The sequence below is a fragment of the Lissotriton helveticus genome, chromosome 8 (assembly GCF_964261635.1).
Source record: "Lissotriton helveticus chromosome 8, aLisHel1.1, whole genome shotgun sequence".
Lineage (NCBI taxonomy): Eukaryota > Metazoa > Chordata > Amphibia > Caudata > Salamandridae > Lissotriton > Lissotriton helveticus.
This window is the reverse complement of record NC_136069.1, coordinates 285,647,533-285,665,723: the sequence shown is the minus strand read 5'-3', so window position 1 is coordinate 285,665,723 and position 18,191 is coordinate 285,647,533. Positions and strand designations below refer to the sequence as shown.

Sequence of the window (18,191 nt, the reverse complement as noted above, 5' to 3'; positions counted from 1 at the left end):
TGATGGTGTGGACGCTCTCCGGAGACACGAGAGCATTGCAGGACTTTTACTCGTGGCTGCCAATTTTATGCAACAGGCGTGGGCTCCTTCCACCCAGAAACGATATTCTGCTTCATGGAAGCGATGGGTGGGTTGGTGCCTTTCAAAGCAGGTGGATCCCGTGGGATCATCTATAACTGAAGTTTTGAATTTCTTGTCTGAATGTGCTGAGTCAGGACTTGCTTACAGATCAGTTAATAATTTCAGGTCCGCTATTTCTGCTGGTCACGATCATGTTGATGGTAAGCCTGTGGGGGTGCATTCCCTGGTTTGTAAATTACTTAAAGGGGTCCGAGTGGCTAATCCCCCTCGGCCTAGGTATTCCACGCTATGGGATGTTAATAAAGTTCTCGCTCTTTTCGAATCCTGGCCCAACAATGTGGATCTTTCTTTGAAGCAGCTTTCTGCTAAGCTTACTATGTTGCTCTGTCTTATTTCTTGTCGAAGAGTGTCAGATGTCAGAGCCTTAGACCTAGCTGGTAGTATGTTCTCTCCACAGGGTGTTTCCTTCATTATCACGAGAAGGACTAAGACTATGTCTAGGTCAGTGGAGTACCCCGCTTTTCCTCACAATAACAAGTTATGTGTGTTGCAGTGTTTAAAAGTGTATGAAGAACGTACCATATCTCACAGGGTGGACCCTTTGGGTCAGTTGTTGATTTCTGTGCAAAAACCATTCAAACCTGTCGCTGCTGCTACTCTAGCTAGGTGGGTCAGGTGGATCATGTCTGAATCTGGCATTGATGTTTCTGTTTATGGTGCTCACTCCACTAGAGGAGCTATGGCTTCTAAAGCCTATTTACTAGGGTCCCGCTTAGAGGACATTCTTAAAGCAGCTGATTGGTCGTCAGACTCAATGTTTAAAGTGTTTTATTACAAACCTATTCCTCACGTTTCCGATGCTGTGATTGATGAGCTTTGAACCAGCATAATCAGAAGCCTCCAGTCCTGCCATAGAATACAAAATGTTCTAGCTATCGCGACAATAATTTTAGATTCTATTAAGGACACGGAGGCGAGGATTATCCCACCCGTTGGGACAGTTATGCAACTGTAAAGTTGTTCTGATGTTATGTTGTTTAACAACTTTTACGCCCACCCAATGAGAAATGCAGTTGTGGGCTCCTTTTCTCAACCTTGTCTTTCTGTTATAGGAAATGATTCCAACAAAAGCTGAGTGCCTTCTCCGGATGGAGTTGCTGTACCTTCAAGATAGAAGCAGACACCTTCGCTGGTTTTGGATTGTTCTCCGTTGAGAGCTTCTTACAGGAACTGTTATCTCTCCGTTGAGAGTTCAAGACTTTGTTTGTTCTTATGGGACTGATTCGCGCAAAGAAAGAGGAGGCCAGATTAGTGTCTCTCTACTTTGTATGCTTGTTCATGCTGTGATTGGACATTATGATGGAGGCGTGGTTCAAAGCCTCATGGGTATTGTAGTTTTTCAATACTGTAGTTTTACTTTCATTGGCTGCTGTGTTTTGCAGTAAAGAAATGAGAAAGCATAATCCTCGCCTCCGTGTCCTTAATAGAATCTAAAATTCTTGTTGCGATAGCTAGAAAATTTTGTATTCTGTTACCTAGGCCTGGTTGACCGCTCCTCCTCCTGCAAATGGCTGCCAGTTCCTGCCTTTTTTCTACGGGAATTCGGAGTACTTCGTTATTCATCATCCGTCTCTGTCTTGCATTGTGCAGCTCAACTAGCATGTGTTCCTGTGCAAATTTCCCTCATGTGGTGCGGCTCACCCATTCTGTTACCGGAACCAGGAGACTAACAATGGAACGGTGCTTGCTGCGACGTCTGGCTGAAACACACGCAATGCGGGCAAGAGCCTTCTCTTTCGGTAGTGTTAACCAGGCTGTGGATTTTCTTTTTCGAGGGTACACCGGTCCAGCTCGTCACCATATGGAAAAAGTGGCAAACTACGTCAATGTAGATATATGGCTTTATTTAAGTTAGCACAAAGTACCCTCAACTGCTCCAGGCTATCAAGTGGAAACCAACCTCCACAATCTGGAACACTCGACATTACTGTGCTCCAGAGCAGAATGAATGGGTTATAAGAAATACACATAAACAGTGCATAACTAGTAGAAGACAATACTACACTCTGATAGCAAGTAATTCCACAATGTGTTATCTAGAACTGAAAATCGATTCCTTCTCCATTGGAAGCGAGCTTTCAGTTTTGTGCCAGAATGTAGGGAGAGCTTTTCTCGCCCAAAAATGCACAAGCTATTCTGCGGACTTGGAATTGATTCTACATCAATTTATGCCTCGACAGGAAGTCAATACACTGCCCAATGTCCATTGAATTTTTATCAAACTTGCCAATTTTAAGCAATAATTAAGCTGTAGTGTTCTGCACATGCTGTAACCAGCCAACTTGATATTTAAGGAGTCCCCCGAATAAGGCAATGGAATAATATAGCATTATAGTCCACTGCCGAGGGCTATCACGGTTTTTAACGGCACTGAACATGAGGTATAGGTCCAAGCCACAGTTGAAAGCTTATAACGAGGGTGAGGGCCTTTAACAATCAGAGTAGCCTGATGCAGAATGGCTAAAATATTAGAGCATTCCACCCGCTGAGGGTAGAATGTTTTAAATTAAAAATGGAGAAAGACAAGAATTGGAATCTTGGTGAAGAAGGTCTCCCAATGTTCCAGTCTATTGTAATCAAAATGATGATATCTGGTAGTCCAAGTGTAGAAAAGGTAAGTTGCTTTATTAAGATGTTAAGATGAAGATGTAATTAAGAACCCCACCAGGAGCAGCCTTCCTGCTGCTCAGCCTTTTTATCCAACTGACTCTTCCCAGCAAACATTCCACAGCATCATCACTCACCAACATTCCACAACACAGTGACCCTGGCTAAGCAGCAGATACAACACATCTCCCTTCTTTACAGGAAAATACAAGACATTGCTACAACCCCCATGCATCCCACAAATACATAGCAAGAGAAGGGTCCCCTGCAAGAAAATGTAAGATGCACAAGCATAAAACACATTAAATGAAGCAATTTTAAAAACAATACATGTAACCTATACAATGTAAAGTTGGTAAATAGTTATGCACACAAAACAGAAAAGTGACAAAAGCTTAGTGACAAAAGCAAGAATAGCATAGATACTACTCCATGAATATGTTCCCCGAAGAATGGAGAAAGTACATACAATATAAATTAGAATGGAGAAAGTACATGCAATATAAATCAGAATAGAGGAAGTCTATGTATGTACCCTATAAATATAATTTAAATATAAGTAACTCACGAATTGAATAAAGCACCACATAACCCATTACTTTTCTTATACAAAACACACGATCACACACATCTTCACATATCATGCACACGCCTTCTCCCTGTCCACCAAGCGAGAAAACAGCTCATTAAATCTACAGCACCCCACCTCAACTACCTGACCCACAAACCTCACGCATGCCAGTTGGCCAGGCTGGCATGTAATGCAGCGAGACAAAAGTACATATAAAATCGGGGCAGCAGAGAACATAAAGAGCTGACAAATTAAATGACAAACATCATAAACAGGCAAAACGGGTGACTTAAACAGCACGCAGTCATACCACTTAGAACATTTCAATCGAAACCAGGAGATAAAACATCACACAATCATCCCACACAGCACATTTTTTAGGTCTCGCGACCTATCGATGCGCGCATGCGCTTCGAGCGGAGCGAGAATTCAAGTGGCGAAAATTCTCGTGAAACCACCAGCTTTTTGCTGGCGTTTTCATGCAGTTCATGTGAACCATGTGTTCAAACATGAACGCGCATCAGCCTCCCTCCATTTGCCGCACAGCACATCAAAGGGCTTCGCCCAGCGTGCGCTCTGCGGCTTCTCGGCTTCTCCTCCCCTAATTACGCCGCACACAGCCTTCCTTGCATTTCTCCTCCCCCTCCCCAGCCAGCTTCCCCCAGGCCGTGTTCCCTCATCCCTCGTTCTATAATATCGGCTTACAAATCCTCGGCGAGTCGGCCAGTTGTCTCTCACGCACACTAACGCCGTATTTGTCATGTAATGTAATAAATGTGTAATTTTACTTTCAGTAAGTGTGGTGTTCATGCGGTCAAGTAACAATAGATGGAAAATGGTTGTAATCCTCCTTCCCCGCTTGACTTAATGTGGTCTGAACACACATCACCCACGCCCCATGCACGTTTGCGCAATCTGTCAAAACATGAAGCGTGCGTGAACACTATATTAGAGTTGCACGTATTTTACTTCAAACAAAAACAATAATACAACGAGTGGCCACGCCTGCCTTCATTACGTTTCATAAATGGGCTCCTTGTAATGGTTATGGCTTTAAAGTACACACGATTCGATCAAAAGAATAAGTTACTAGCTGCCAATCAAGGAAATGCAGGTTGTAACCTGAGTTTACCCACATAACCATGTGAATCTCTTGACAAATTACTACAGCCTCTTCTACAACCTTACACTATCTTTTATCTTACTCACGACGGTACTTTTTTCATTTCCGCGTTCTCCATTAGTCAACTTCCCCTTCCCTGCCTTTCCGTCTTGCACTGTCAAAATACCCGAAGATGAGAGCCGGCGTCCCCTACCTGCAAACACCGGCACAGACTAAAACACTGGGAACACTCGCCCTTGTGTTCAGGCATTTTCCTGCACCAAGCTCTGTGTCCAATCTCAGTTAACGCACGTCGCTTGCATTTTCTTTTAATGAAAAGGGCTCACGCTCGAGGACAAAGCACAACAAACCAGTCCGTCTTAAAATGAAAAAACAAAACAACAAGCATTGGCATAGCCAATAGGTCTCGCTTGTGGGACCTTATAAGTATTTTGTTTTGCAGCACAATATCCTTTTAACTAAATACTTATAAGGTCCCACAAGCGAGACCTATTGGCTATGCCAATGCTTGTTTAAACGGGTTACTTAAACTACGCAGAGTCAATCCAACAACAAACACCTTTACAATAAAAAAGAGTGACTTAAACTACGTACAGTCATCCCACACTGCACATCTCACACACAACAGTCATCCTACTGAACAACAGTTCAATAAGTCATCTAATGAACAACAGTTCAATAAGAACCGGGTGACTTAAACTACGCACAGTCATCCCACACAGCACATTTCAATAAGAACCGGGTGACTTAAACTACATGCAGTCCTCCCACACCTCTATCAAGAACAGGTGACTTATATTATGTACAGTCATCTGAATACTAAGTCACAGAAATATGAGGCACTCACAGTAGATAACAAATTTACAAAATTTCTAAATACAGATGTCCTTTTTACAAATAACTGTCCAGTTTCAAGATAATAAGAGGTAATTGAATGCTAGAGTCATGTTAAATTTTATACATTTATTTAGTTTAGTTGTGTTCGGCGAGAACAAATTTATACAATTTATACAGTTTCATTAAAAACAACATTTTTATATTAAAAACAAGTGTAAATACAACGTGATTAAAAAAAATAGCAAGAAAGCACAGAAATTGTCGACGCGGCGTTTCGGTGAACTGGCTTGAACACCTTCTTCAGGACTATGCTTTTTACAGCTTAAAAACAATCTAAGCAAGAGATAAAAAAAAGTATTTTAATTAAACATTCTAGCATCAAAAAAACCTCAAAATAGTGGTTGCCCAAAACTACATCTTTCTCACAGTTGAGTTACTCTATTGTTGGCTTGGTGCATTTTACAAATACAGCGTTTAGGTGACCTTCTAATATTTGTTACCCCGTAGTGCCTCATAGTTAATTTATAGTCTGCCCTGTTATTGAATTAAGGGGACTGGCTCGAGTTACATCATTGAAGACTGAGTGGACTCACAGTGGCGTTATTCCTTTTAATTTTAGGAAACTTCAAATTTTGCTAAGAGGCTATTGGATTACTCTACTTTTAAACATGGTGCAAATTTTAGTTATTTCACTCACAGATTAATTATTTGCAGTGGGAGGGTCTTGTTCCTTTTCAATTTAGTGAACGAGCACCCTATGATAGAAATTAATAACAATCAGACTGGTGAAACATTTGTTATGGTTTATAGATGGAGTCAGACTATCAGCTGTATACTGACCTTTTGTTTAAAAACCGGTTATTCTATTCCCCCAACATCGGTAAACAGAATTTGATCCAAGGTTGATTATCAATTTCTTCCTTTGGACTTTAGGTTCTAGAGGTGTAACATAATTTTTGTAAATACCTTAATTTAGCCTAGTTGTTTATCTTTAAAGGTTTATTAACTACAGGTGCTTACCTTAAGTTTAAAAACCTATGGATCCCTTGTAGGACGGGTGTAGATATTTGCTGTGTTTAAAAACTGGGAAGAGAGCTGGAAAAACAAGGGACAAGATTGTTTTAATGTTCGGTTGCCCAAGTCTTTTTGTGAAGAACCCGTTTTATTTCTCTGTCTTTTACCTTAGGCTTCTCATTCTTCTCTCAGTTTACTTCTTAAAAGGTTCTGCTCCCTGTTGGCACTTGGTTTCCTTCCAGGGAATTTCTTCTACAAGAACAGGGGGTATTAGTTCTATGCTGTTCCGAGATATTTTGTAAGTGAACTCTAGCTATTCTCCTGTCTATCCTGCTCACCTTTTAATCCTGCAGACCCGCATCCACTCCGTCCTGTGCCGAGATCGTGACTGAGAGGGATGTCTAGAGATGTCATTCATTTATACCATTCTTAATTGCTTAATTGATTCTATTTACCCGCCAAAACCGGGGTGCGACAACTGCTGGGTTACTATGGCATAACATGTCGGCCATCTTTTAATGTATCTTTATAGTAGTTCAGTCGCGGTATTTTTACAATTTATTAGTGTATAATAAATTGTAAAAATACCGCGACTGAACTACTATAAAGATACAAGATAAGCAATTAAGAATGGTATAAATGAATGACATCTCTAGACATCCCTCTCAGTCACGATCTCGGCACAGGACGGAGTGGATGCGGGTCTGCAGGATTAAAAGGTGAGCAGGATAGACAGGAGAATAGCTAGAGTTCACTTACAAAATATCTCGGAACAGCATAGAACTAATACCCCCTGTTCTTGTAGAAGAAATTCCCTGGAAGGAAACCAAGTGCCAACAGGGAGCAGAACCTTTTAAGAAGTAAACTGAGAGAAGAATGAGAAGCCTAAGGTAAAAGACAGAGAAATAAAACGGGTTCTTCACAAAAAGACTTGGGCAACCGAACATTAAAACAATCTTGTCCCTTGTTTTTCCAGCTCTCTTCACAGTTTTTAAACACAGCAAATATCTACACCCGTCCTACAAGGGATCCATAGGTTTTTAAACTTAAGGTAAGCACCTGTAGTTAATAAACCTTTAAAGATAAACAACTAGGCTAAATTAAGGTATTTACAAAAATTATGTTACACCTCTAGAACCTAAAGTCCAAAGGAAGAAATTGATAATCAACCTTGGATCAAATTCTGTTTACCGATGTTGGGGGAATAGAATAACCGGTTTTTAAACAAAAGGTCAGTATACAGCTGATAGTCTGACTCCATCTATAAACCATAACAAATGTTTCACCAGTCTGATTGTTATTAATTTCTATCATAGGGTGCTCGTTCACTAAATTGAAAAGGAACAAGACCCTCCCACTGCAAATAATTAATCTGTGAGTGAAATAACTAAAATTTGCACCATGTTTAAAAGTAGAGTAATCCAATAGCCTCTTAGCAAAATTTGAAGTTTCCTAAAATTAAAAGGAATAACGCCACTGTGAGTCCACTCAGTCTTCAATGATGTAACTCGAGCCAGTCCCCTTAATTCAATAACAGGGCAGACTATAAGTTAACTATGAGGCACTACGGGGTAACAAATATTAGAAGGTCACCTAAACGCTGTATTTGTAAAATGCACCAAGCCAACAATAGAGTAACTCAACTGTGAGAAAGATGTAGTTTTGGGCAACCACTATTTTGAGTTTTTTTTGATGCTAGAATGTTTAATTAAAGTACTTTTTTTTATCTCTTGCTTAGATTGTTTTTAAGCTGTAAAAAGCATAGTCCTGAAGAAGGTGTTCAAGCCAGTTCACCGAAACGCCGCGTCGACAATTTCTGTGCTTTCTTGCTATTTTTTTTAATCACGTTGTATTTAAACTTGTTTTTAATATAAAAATGTTGTTTTTAATGAAACTGTATAAATTGTATAAATTTGTTCTCGCCGAACACAACTAAACTAAATAAATGTATAAAATTTAACATGACTCTAGCATTCAATTACCTCTTATTATCTTGAAACTGGACAGTTATTTGTAAAAAGGACATCTGTATTTAGAAATTTTGTAAATTTGTTATCTACTGTGAGTGCCTCATATTTCTGTGACTTAGAACCCAACATATAAGACCGTTCATTCCCTGTCTTATCTGTTAATAACAACCAGGAAAAGGGAAACCTTGTTTGTTTTTTTTTCTATGTGAGACCCAATCCCTTTTCTTCGAAGGGTGACTCCCTGAATCTTTATACCAGTCATCTGAATACAACAGGTAAAAGGATGACGTACCATGACACAGTCACGCCACACACAACCTAAGTAGCATTAAGGAACTCATTCATCAACCACAACATGAACGCAAAATGCACAAAAGCTTCACTCAAAAATTGGCTATGAGCATGAAACTTGACTCTAGCTCAAATGGTGGAAGGCACAACATTAAGAGGAAAGTCAAAAGAAAACATCACATTAAATGTTGGTACACTAGCTCTGTTCGAAGTCATAAATGCCTCCCAAGTCTGGATAACACCTTGGAACACGAACCAGTTGTTTCTTCGGGAAACTGCAACGGGAGAAACTAATTATGTCACGTTTTACGAATAGCTGCAAAGTTGTGTCACGAAATATGGTGGAAGAGCTTGCAAGAGAAAACACACGGCAGAACTGGAACAAATGCATGTGTTCGCAACATGGTCAACTACGTGCATGCTGACATTTTGGTATGCTTGCATGGACATCGACATCGGCAATGAATAGAACAAATAGTGTTCCCAAAACCTCGGAACAAAGAAAGGAATACATGTAACTCCTCCCAAACACCAAAGATCTCCGCCATAGCGCCGTTGCACATAGGATAGCTTTTCAAAATAGACCTTCCATGCATGTTGACGTCGACAGAAGCATGTACATCTTGCCTAGCGCTGTGAGGAGAGCCACAGCAGGAATTCAAAAGTAAGTAACCTCGCGCATATATCGCGTGGGAGTACCAGTATCAGCAATGTACTCACAGGTGACCTTTGAAATACGCTGCACTATCCCAATACGGGAACAAGATCCATGCTCAACAGGACAATACGAGTTGGCCACCACAGGTATCTCAAGTGGTCTGCCGCCGCCAGAACAACAGGGAACACAGTCGGGAGACTTCCTCGGCCTTGACTGCCAGAAAGAAGATGGCGGCACGCAGACATGAAGACTGCTGGGTGGGTCCAGGCACGCAGGTGTGGGAAAACGTCCTTGAGCAGCTTTCATCGCTGGGAGCACCAAAGACTCCTCCAGAGCATCATCACGTGACACCGTTGACAAGGTAAGGTGTGCGCGAGTCCATTTCAATTGCAGCATCGAGTAACGGTCTCGATTTTTTTGACAGATGTCGCACTCTCATTTACGGTAGGCATGTTAACTTACGATCAGTGAAACACCGTTTCAGTTGAGGCAAACAGAAGTAGTCAGATTCAAATACTGAACTGATCGGTGTGTTCCAGCTACAGTAGCGGCCTGTGGTGGGAATGCTGCAGAGCGCTGACGTGGGGCGGGGGAGGGGCAGGGTGAGGGGTAGTAAACTCCAGAATACGGCCGCACAGAGGTAAGTACACAAATAAATAAAACGAATTTCGCTGCGCACGCATCATCGCCAAATCACCAGATGCATGTTTCCGGACTAGGGAAGACATGGCTTGGCAGTTCGGGCTGGACTGTTCCCATGAGGCACAGGGTCAGGCTGATTTGCACATGGCCATGTCTGAACTGGGGTGGTGCAGTGAGCTACAGAATGATGATGAATTAAACCCAGATCAGTTGACTGTGGGTGAGTGTTTGATTTGCTCAAGCGCTCCGTCCATCATCCCCTTTGGTATCGCTTTGTTTGCCCTAAGTTGGCAGGGTATGCCCAGACGTGGGTCCCTTGCTCACTTTGACACTGGATTCAAGCTAGCCTGGCTGATGACGGCTAATTAGCCAGAAACCGGTCCCAGGATGCTTGTTTCCTGTCTAGAGAAGACATGGCTTGGCAGTTGGGCTGGACTGTTACCATGAGGCACAGGGTCAGACTGATTTGCATATGGCCATATATGAACTGGGGTGATGGAGTGAGCTAAAGAATGATGATGGATTAAACCCAGATCAGTTGACTGGGGGTGAGTGTTTGATTTGCTCAAGTGCTCCGTCCATCATCCCCTTTGGTATTGCTTAGTTTTCCCTAAGTTGGCAGGGTATGCCCAGACGTGGGTCCTTTGCTCACTTTGACACTGGATTCAAGCTAGCCTGGCTGATCACGACTAATTAGCCAGAAACCGGTCCCAGGATGCTTGTTTCCGGTCTAGGGAAGACATGGCTTGGCAGTTCGGGCTGGACTGTTTCCATAAGGCACAGGGTCAGACTGATTTGCATGTGGCCATGTCTGAACTGGGGTGGTGGAGTGAGCTAAAGAATGATGGTGGATTAAACCCAGATCAGTTGACTGTGGGGTGAGTGTTTGATTTGCTCAAGCGCTCCGTCCATCATCCCCTTTGGTATCGCTATAATTTTAGGTACCTGAGCAGCAACTTAAACTCTATAATGTCGAATGCAGTCAACAGATTCAGTAAGATGAGTAGGGACATCTTCCCCTAATCAGGCAACTACGAAATGACTTCCACAATTAATTTTGTTAGAGAAGAGGGAGGCCCTAAATTCCAAGTGTCTTTTTTTGGTGGGGGGGGCTAAAAAAATCCCTCCACTTGTGCGAGTCCTTCTCTTGTGTCCCACAGGCTCCCGAGCTTCCTGTGCTTCTGGTTTCCAGTTAGAGCAGTGGCCTGGATTCAGGAAACAATGAGTGCACACCACAGGGTTATGGCTCAGCCTCCCTACCCTCCCCTAAGCCAATCACAACGATGCAATAGCAGCGTTGTGATTGGCCGGGACGCCGACCTCAAAGGCGTCTATGGGGAGGCCATTTTCTCTATGCAGGCTGCATGCATCCTACATGGAGAAAAGTGAGAGTGTGCATGACTGGTTTGGTCGGCCCTGTGGCTGACCAAATAGTCAGCGCCCACAACATTGGGCCACTCCTCCCCAACCTGCCCGCTCCCAACCAAACCCTTCTTCTGCCTTCTCGCAGTGAGAGAAGCAGAAACATAAAATGGTATAAATACCATTTTATGTTTCTGCTTCTTGCACTGCGATAAAGCAGTGGGGTGATGCGCCTCCGCCCACATGGAGGAGCCGCCCCTGGTGAAAGCTCAATTTAATGAGGCAGCATGGACCTGAGATAAGGCACCCCACAGCAGATGAAAATGCATTCAATTAAGTAAAGGCCCACTCAATCATTGAGTTCTAGATCAGAAATAAAATGTAACAGATTTATTGCAAAAATTCAAAAGGGGAGATACTGAGACCATAATGCAAAAAGCATGAAATTAATGCCATGAAGGGTCTCAGAATAGGATATTACAGAATAATGAGGAAATCAGAAAAACTCTAAGTTACTGTTGAGCAGCAAAATCAGTAGAGAAACGGACAGTGTCCAGGGCCGGACTGGGAACCACAACCGGCAAAGTCCTCGGCTGGGCCCCCCTCCCCACTCGGGAGGGTTGGAATGGCCGCCGAGCACTTTGCTGGGGCCGGTTTTCGGCCGATTTTGGTACAGGGCTGATTTTGCAGCTATGCTGCAAAAGCGGCCCTTTAACAAAAACGGCCCCCAGGGGCCCAAAACCTGCCCCCACCCGTGCGGCACATCGGGGGATTGCCCGGTGCCCGCTATGGCCAGTCCGGCCCTGACAGCATCCCTTGTAGCATTGGAAAGTCTTTGGGAAAGTTCTTGCTCACCCCCAAAATGGTGGGTTTACATACCATTTTCTAACATAGAAAAGTATTAGCTCTGCAGAATCATCATAGTGTGAGCATAAGAATTACATTTTAGCATCTCAGAGCACAGTTTTATGAAATATCATATTGCCTTAGGATCTAAGCACTATCCCACTACGTCAGTATTGATTCTGCCCAGTCTATGATGATGTCATCCGGAGAAAGCAGGACAAACTAGTTAAATGAACACCCGTCAACTATTTTGAATGGATAGGGTACAGTGAGCTAGCTTATGGTCCTTGAGAAAATAAACATTGTGACCTTGCTGGAAAGTTTTCATTGAGAACAGCAAGACAATGCCAATGGAAATAAACAAACATAACTCTGCTTGACTGTGTGCTGCAGAAATAATGAACAGTGTACATACAGGAGGAGACATCCATTTTTAACAAGATGGCATCTAAGCCAAAACTAAAGCCTAGTAAGCAAGAGCCAGGAAAAAACACTTCTATATGTTATAGACAATTAGTTTCAAGTGCAATTGCAGCATGTCAGTGTGCACATATTACTTCAAAAGTACGTACTGCACCTTGTTAATAATACACAAAAATATGAAATGCACAAACGTTCCAACAACTTCATTGCAATAACCTTAACAACATTGCCTCCTACACTTAAAGGTCAACAGATGAGGCAGTACTGAGGTATTTACTATGGGGCCTGCCAGGTAATGTTTACTTTCCCTAATCCAGTCTCTTCCTCACCCACATATCTTCATAGACAATTTAACTTCCTCTTTAAGTGGATGCAGTTATGTAAATACATTGTGAAGACAGGCCTGTAAATACTCTAACAACATGCTAATTACAATAAACAAGTTGTAATTAAAGCCTGATTCTATAAACTGTTAATTTTTAGACAGCTTGAGCAACTGGTTAAAGGTGATATGTACCTTGGAAAGCTGCCTTTCTACTGGCAAAGTTATGTTATAAATGTTACTCAACCACTTCATGCTGTGTTCAACAACATAGCGCCCGCCCCCTCGGGGAAGCGATTGGCTGTCGCCTAAGCACCGGCTCCCAGTTTGCAGCGTGGATTGGCTAAGAGGACAGACAGTCATTTGAGCTGTCAAAACAAGCCCCTGGGTGCAGGTAGAGGCAGCCCATGCATTGTTCCTCAAAGTAGCTGCGATTGATTTCATCTGGATGCTGCCAGGTGAGCAGGAAGCGCGCGCTCCCCGTGCCTCGGTAATGACAGCATGAACGCGAGATTTCAAAGAGTGGAAGCTGGGCCTGGACACGAAGCGCCGAGGGACAGCAGCAGCAAGTCGGAGCAGGGGCCCGCGAAGGCTCTGGAGAGGAGGACCATGGTGCGCCGGGTGCTGGAGCGGGAGCCGAGGGGTGCCGAGGACAGCAGACCCAGGTACGCAAACACTTCAGGGACGGGGCAGCGGGAGCGGGTTGAGCTTCTAGCGTCATCCGGGAGGAAGTTTGAAACAGGCGAACTTTCTAGTTTTCTCTCTACTCTTGCAGAATGTAGATTCATGCCTCGCGCTCGCTCCTTCGATGTACAGATTCTAGGCGCCAGGTTCCCGGGCACCCTGTGGCTCTCATTAGGAGTATGTAATGGCGTAATAAACGTTGTCAACGTATGCAACGCGTTGTTCTGTGCGCTTACCACGATTTTGGGGCTTCATGGAAAGTAGAATGATTGCATGAAAAAAGTCACACCGCTACTTTTTTTGCACGGGATAGCCGTGGCCATTAGCATCCGCAAAACGGTGCTAATTTTGCACAAATATATACGCTAAAGTGTTCGGATGCCCGGTGTATGTAAGTTGTTCCGCATTTTATATCTATTAATTTCGCTGTCATTTCCAATTGTCGGTTGCGGTGAGGATATATTTAGGAAATGTGGAATTAAAGCAAATTGGCGATTTTCTCTGAAAGAGCACGGATTTACAAGTGCGCGCCTCGGGCGTAGCAGGATGAAGCGTCGAGGTGTTTTATTGCGCGTCTTGAGGCGTGAGTGACATTGTAGAGTGCTCATTTACCTAACTTTGAGCGCGCCGCAGAGGTGTGTCTTGCACAGTACTTTATGTTGTTTACACTTCATTGAGTAAGGAGCCAGTGACCCACTTGTTATGGACGCCCTCGTGGCCTCAGTTATTGTGTCATGTTCTGTGGTTGATGCCGGAAGACGGCTGGTCCCTTGCACTGGCTGCAGGAGTGCGCCTAGAGGCCTTTTAACAGTATAGTGAGCTATGGGAGTGTCGCTGCCTATTCACTCACTCATGCCTCCGCGCTGCCGCTAATACATTGAGAGAGTGGTGCATTATAAAAAACACAATCAAGAAACATCAATGAAATAAACCTGAATACTGAAAGTCGCACAAGCAGTGTAAGGCTGGGCTAGAAGGCTGCTACAACCAGTAAACTTTCAGTGACTGGACCTGAGTCCTGGGAGCCTTTTAATTTTGTGTAATAATTCTAAACTTTAATATACAACCTGCATTAGAATATATGGGACGCCCTTCTTCGCCCAAACATGCATGCGCAACACACACTTGTTTTTAAATGTGATTGGTAAATTAATCACGTGCGTATTGACCGAAAGCGCATTCTGTTATCCTCTTTGTTATTCGCAGCATTGGTACCTCTTCCATGCAGATGTTTTTAGGTCTCGCCTGTCGATGCGCATGCGCATCGAGCAAGGCGAGAGTATTGCGACTTATCTACTCTTTATCCACACTGCAAGGAATCGTGGCGATTCCTTGCAGTGCCCGTGACTTTTAAGCTCAATGCGCATGCGCATTGAGCTTAAAAGCGCGTGCACGTCCGTCTTTGTTTACCCGCTCCGCCCCCTCCCCTTCCCGCCGTGTCGCATTTCTCCTCCCCCCTCCCCTCTCTTCCCTCCGGCTTGTTTGTTTATTTGACCCGCTCCGCCCCCTCCCCTTCCCGCCGTGTCGCATTTCTCCTCCCCCCTCCCCTCTCTTCCCTCCGTTTTGTTAAAGTCCGTCGCTATGCTACTTGCCCTATCCAAATGGCTCTGAAGTGCCAGACAGCGGAACAACTTGAATTAGTCACTGACAAAGTCGATAGGTCGCTACCATGTTCCTTCAAAGAAGTTTTTGCGTGCTTTGCATGTACGTGTGATTCACAAGAGAAATAGGGGCTCGACGGTGCCTAGTTTGCACAAGTCTGCCTCCCGCTGTGGGTCGGCCCGATGAGAAGAGCTGCGCTGATTGGCAAAGTGTCCCCTCTACATTGTTAGTTGAGCCGGAGCTGTTGCGACTCAAGGTAGGAATCTGTGTGCAGCGAACTCTTATGTTTTACTACTTCGGACTGCTGATGCTTATTCTTGGGAATGTCGCACGGCGCATGCAATCTCCATAAGGTTTGGTGCTTTGAAAACTGGTGCCGAATTCCACTTTCATTCTCAGTTGCACTAAAATAGCCTTGCAGATGATGGTCACTTTTCATCTCAAACGTTTTAATGTCCTTCTATGGTTATACATATGTCTGAAAGCTCTGTTGAACTGCCAGTGCCCTTTTGCTTTTATTCTATAATTGCAATGCTTTTTAATTAACACGCCAATAAAGATGTGACACATGAAATTGTTTATGAAAAACAGCCACAGAGCACACGCTAAAAGCTGAGGCAGGCTAGGTTCAAAGTGTTTCCCCAGCAGGGCTTTAAGTGAGATGAAAACACAGGGGTGGTGGTCTCACAGAGGGCCATGGCCAAAGTAATTAAGTGCGTTGCTTAAACACACCTAAGCTAAAAATCTGTGCTTAGCATAGTGTTCCGCCCGACATGTATTTTGCAGCAATTATGGCTTGTTTTTTTTACTTGCCATTGTTTTTTAATGCGGTATTAGATCTCTCAGATTTGGGTTAGGTTGCTTCTTTTACGAGGCACGCGTCCTGCATCCAGTGGTGGTGGCTTCTCTGTTGCACTTCTTGGATGACATCACTGTCTGGCGCCGCTCACTTATTTCCTGGAAATAGAAACGTACTTTCTGCGGAGAGGCAGGACGTGCCCCTGTAAACGGCGATCCAGCATTTCTATCAGATGTGCAACGTAAAACCTGACCAAGGCGAATGGAGGCTCTTTTGGGGGAAATTAGGGCAGAAAGATTTCATTTTTCCAGACTTTTATTTTTCAAGTTCGCCTGACTTCACATTCCTGGATTGCAGTCGCCGAAACAAAGCGGCCAGCTCTTCTTCCCTGAAGCGAATCCTTCTGGCGCTCAACACTGCCGCTGACGTGCTTTCAAAGGGGCGTTTAAGAATGACCCGACAGGGAGCTTGCTCGGATCGTTCCTTTGTTCCCCAATACGGAAGATGGGATGCAGCGACCCTCAACCCCTCACTCACCCTCAACCCCTCACCCTCAACCCCTCATCCTCAACCCCTCATCCTCAACCCCTCACCCTCACTCACCCTCACCCTCACTCACCCTCAACCCCTCACCCTCACTCACCCTCACCCTCACTCACCCTCAACACCTCACCCTCACTCACCCTCAACCCCTCACCCTCAACCCCTCACTCACCCTCAACCCCTCACCCTCACTCACCCTCAACCCCTCACCCTCACTCACCCTCAACCCCTCACTCACCCTCAACCCCTCACCCTCACTCACCCTCAACCCCTCACCCTCACTCACCCTCAACCCCTCACCCTCAACCCCTCACCCTCACTCACCCTCGACCCCTCCCCCTCAACCCCTCACCCTCCCTCACTCACCCTCACTCACCCTCACCCCCTCACCCTCACTCACCCTCACTCACCCTCACCCTCACTCACCCTCACCCTCACTCACCCTCAACCCCTCACCCTCACTCACCCTCACTCACCCTCAACCCCTCACCCTCACTCACCCTCACCCACCCTCAACCCCTCACCCTCACTCACCCTCAACCCCTCACCCTCACTCACCCTCACCCTCACTCACCCTCACTCACCCTCAACCCCTCACCCTCACTCACCCTCACTCACCCTCACTCACCCTCAACCCCTCACCCTCACTCACCCTCACCCACCCTCACCCTCACTCACCCTCACCCACCCTCACCCTCACTCACCCTCAACCCCTCACCCTCACTCACCCTCAACCCCTCACTCTCACTCACCCTCAACCCCTCACTCTCACTCACCCTCAACCCCTCACCCTCACTCCCCCTCGACCCCTCCCCCTCAACCCCTCACCCTCCCTCACTCACCCTCACTCACCCTCACTCACCCTCACCCACTCACCCTCACTCACCCTCACTCACCCTCACCCTCACTCACCCTCACCCTCACTCACCCTCAACCCCTCACCCTCACTCACCCTCACTCACCCTCACCCACCCTCAACCCCTCACCCTCACCCACCCTCAACCCCTCACCCTCACTCACCCTCAACCCCTCACCCTCACTCACCCTCACCCTCACTCACCCTCACCCTCACTCACCCTCAACCCCTCACCCTCACTAACACTGAAACCCTCAATCACCCTCACTCTTACTCTCACTCACACTCTACACCTCAGCCTCACCCTCACTCACTCACCCTCAACACCTCACCCTCACCCCCTCAACCCCTCACCCCCTCACTCGCCCTCACCCTCAACCCCTCACCCTCAACCCCTCACCCCCTCACCCTCAACTCCTCACCCTCAACACCTCACCCTCACTCACTCTCAACCCCTCAACCTCACTCACTCACCCTCAACACCTCACCCTCACTCACTCACACTCACTCACCCTCAACCCCTCACCCTCAACACCTCACCCTCAACACCTCACCCTCAACACCTCACCCTCAACACCTCACGCTCAACACCTCACCCTCAACCCCTCACCCTCAACCCCTCACCCTCAACCCCTCACCCTCAACCCCTCACCCTCAACACCTCACCCTCACTCACCCTCACTCACCCTCACTCACCCTCACTCACCCTCACTCACCCTCACTCACCCTCACTCACCCTCACTCACCCTCAACCCCTCACTCACCCTCACTCATCATCACTCACCCTCAACCCCTCACCCTCACCCACCCTCAACACCTCACCCTAACTCACAATCACCCTCACTCACCCTCACCCTCACCCTCACTCACTCTCACTCTCACTCACCCTCAACCCCTCAC

At 45.5% G+C, this 18,191-nt stretch overlaps 1 protein-coding gene across 1 annotated transcript in view; it reads left to right on the top strand.

Annotated features, from left to right (window-relative positions):
• Positions 1-13,308: 13,308 nt before the first annotated feature.
• EXPH5 (exophilin 5) overlaps positions 13,309-18,191 on the top strand; it is a 482,109-nt gene continuing 477,226 nt past the window's right edge. Inside the window, exon 1 of the mRNA XM_078657054.1 lies at positions 13,309-13,472. Within this exon, the coding sequence (XP_078513180.1) occupies positions 13,309-13,472 (164 nt within the window). The remainder of the gene's footprint in view (positions 13,473-18,191) is intronic.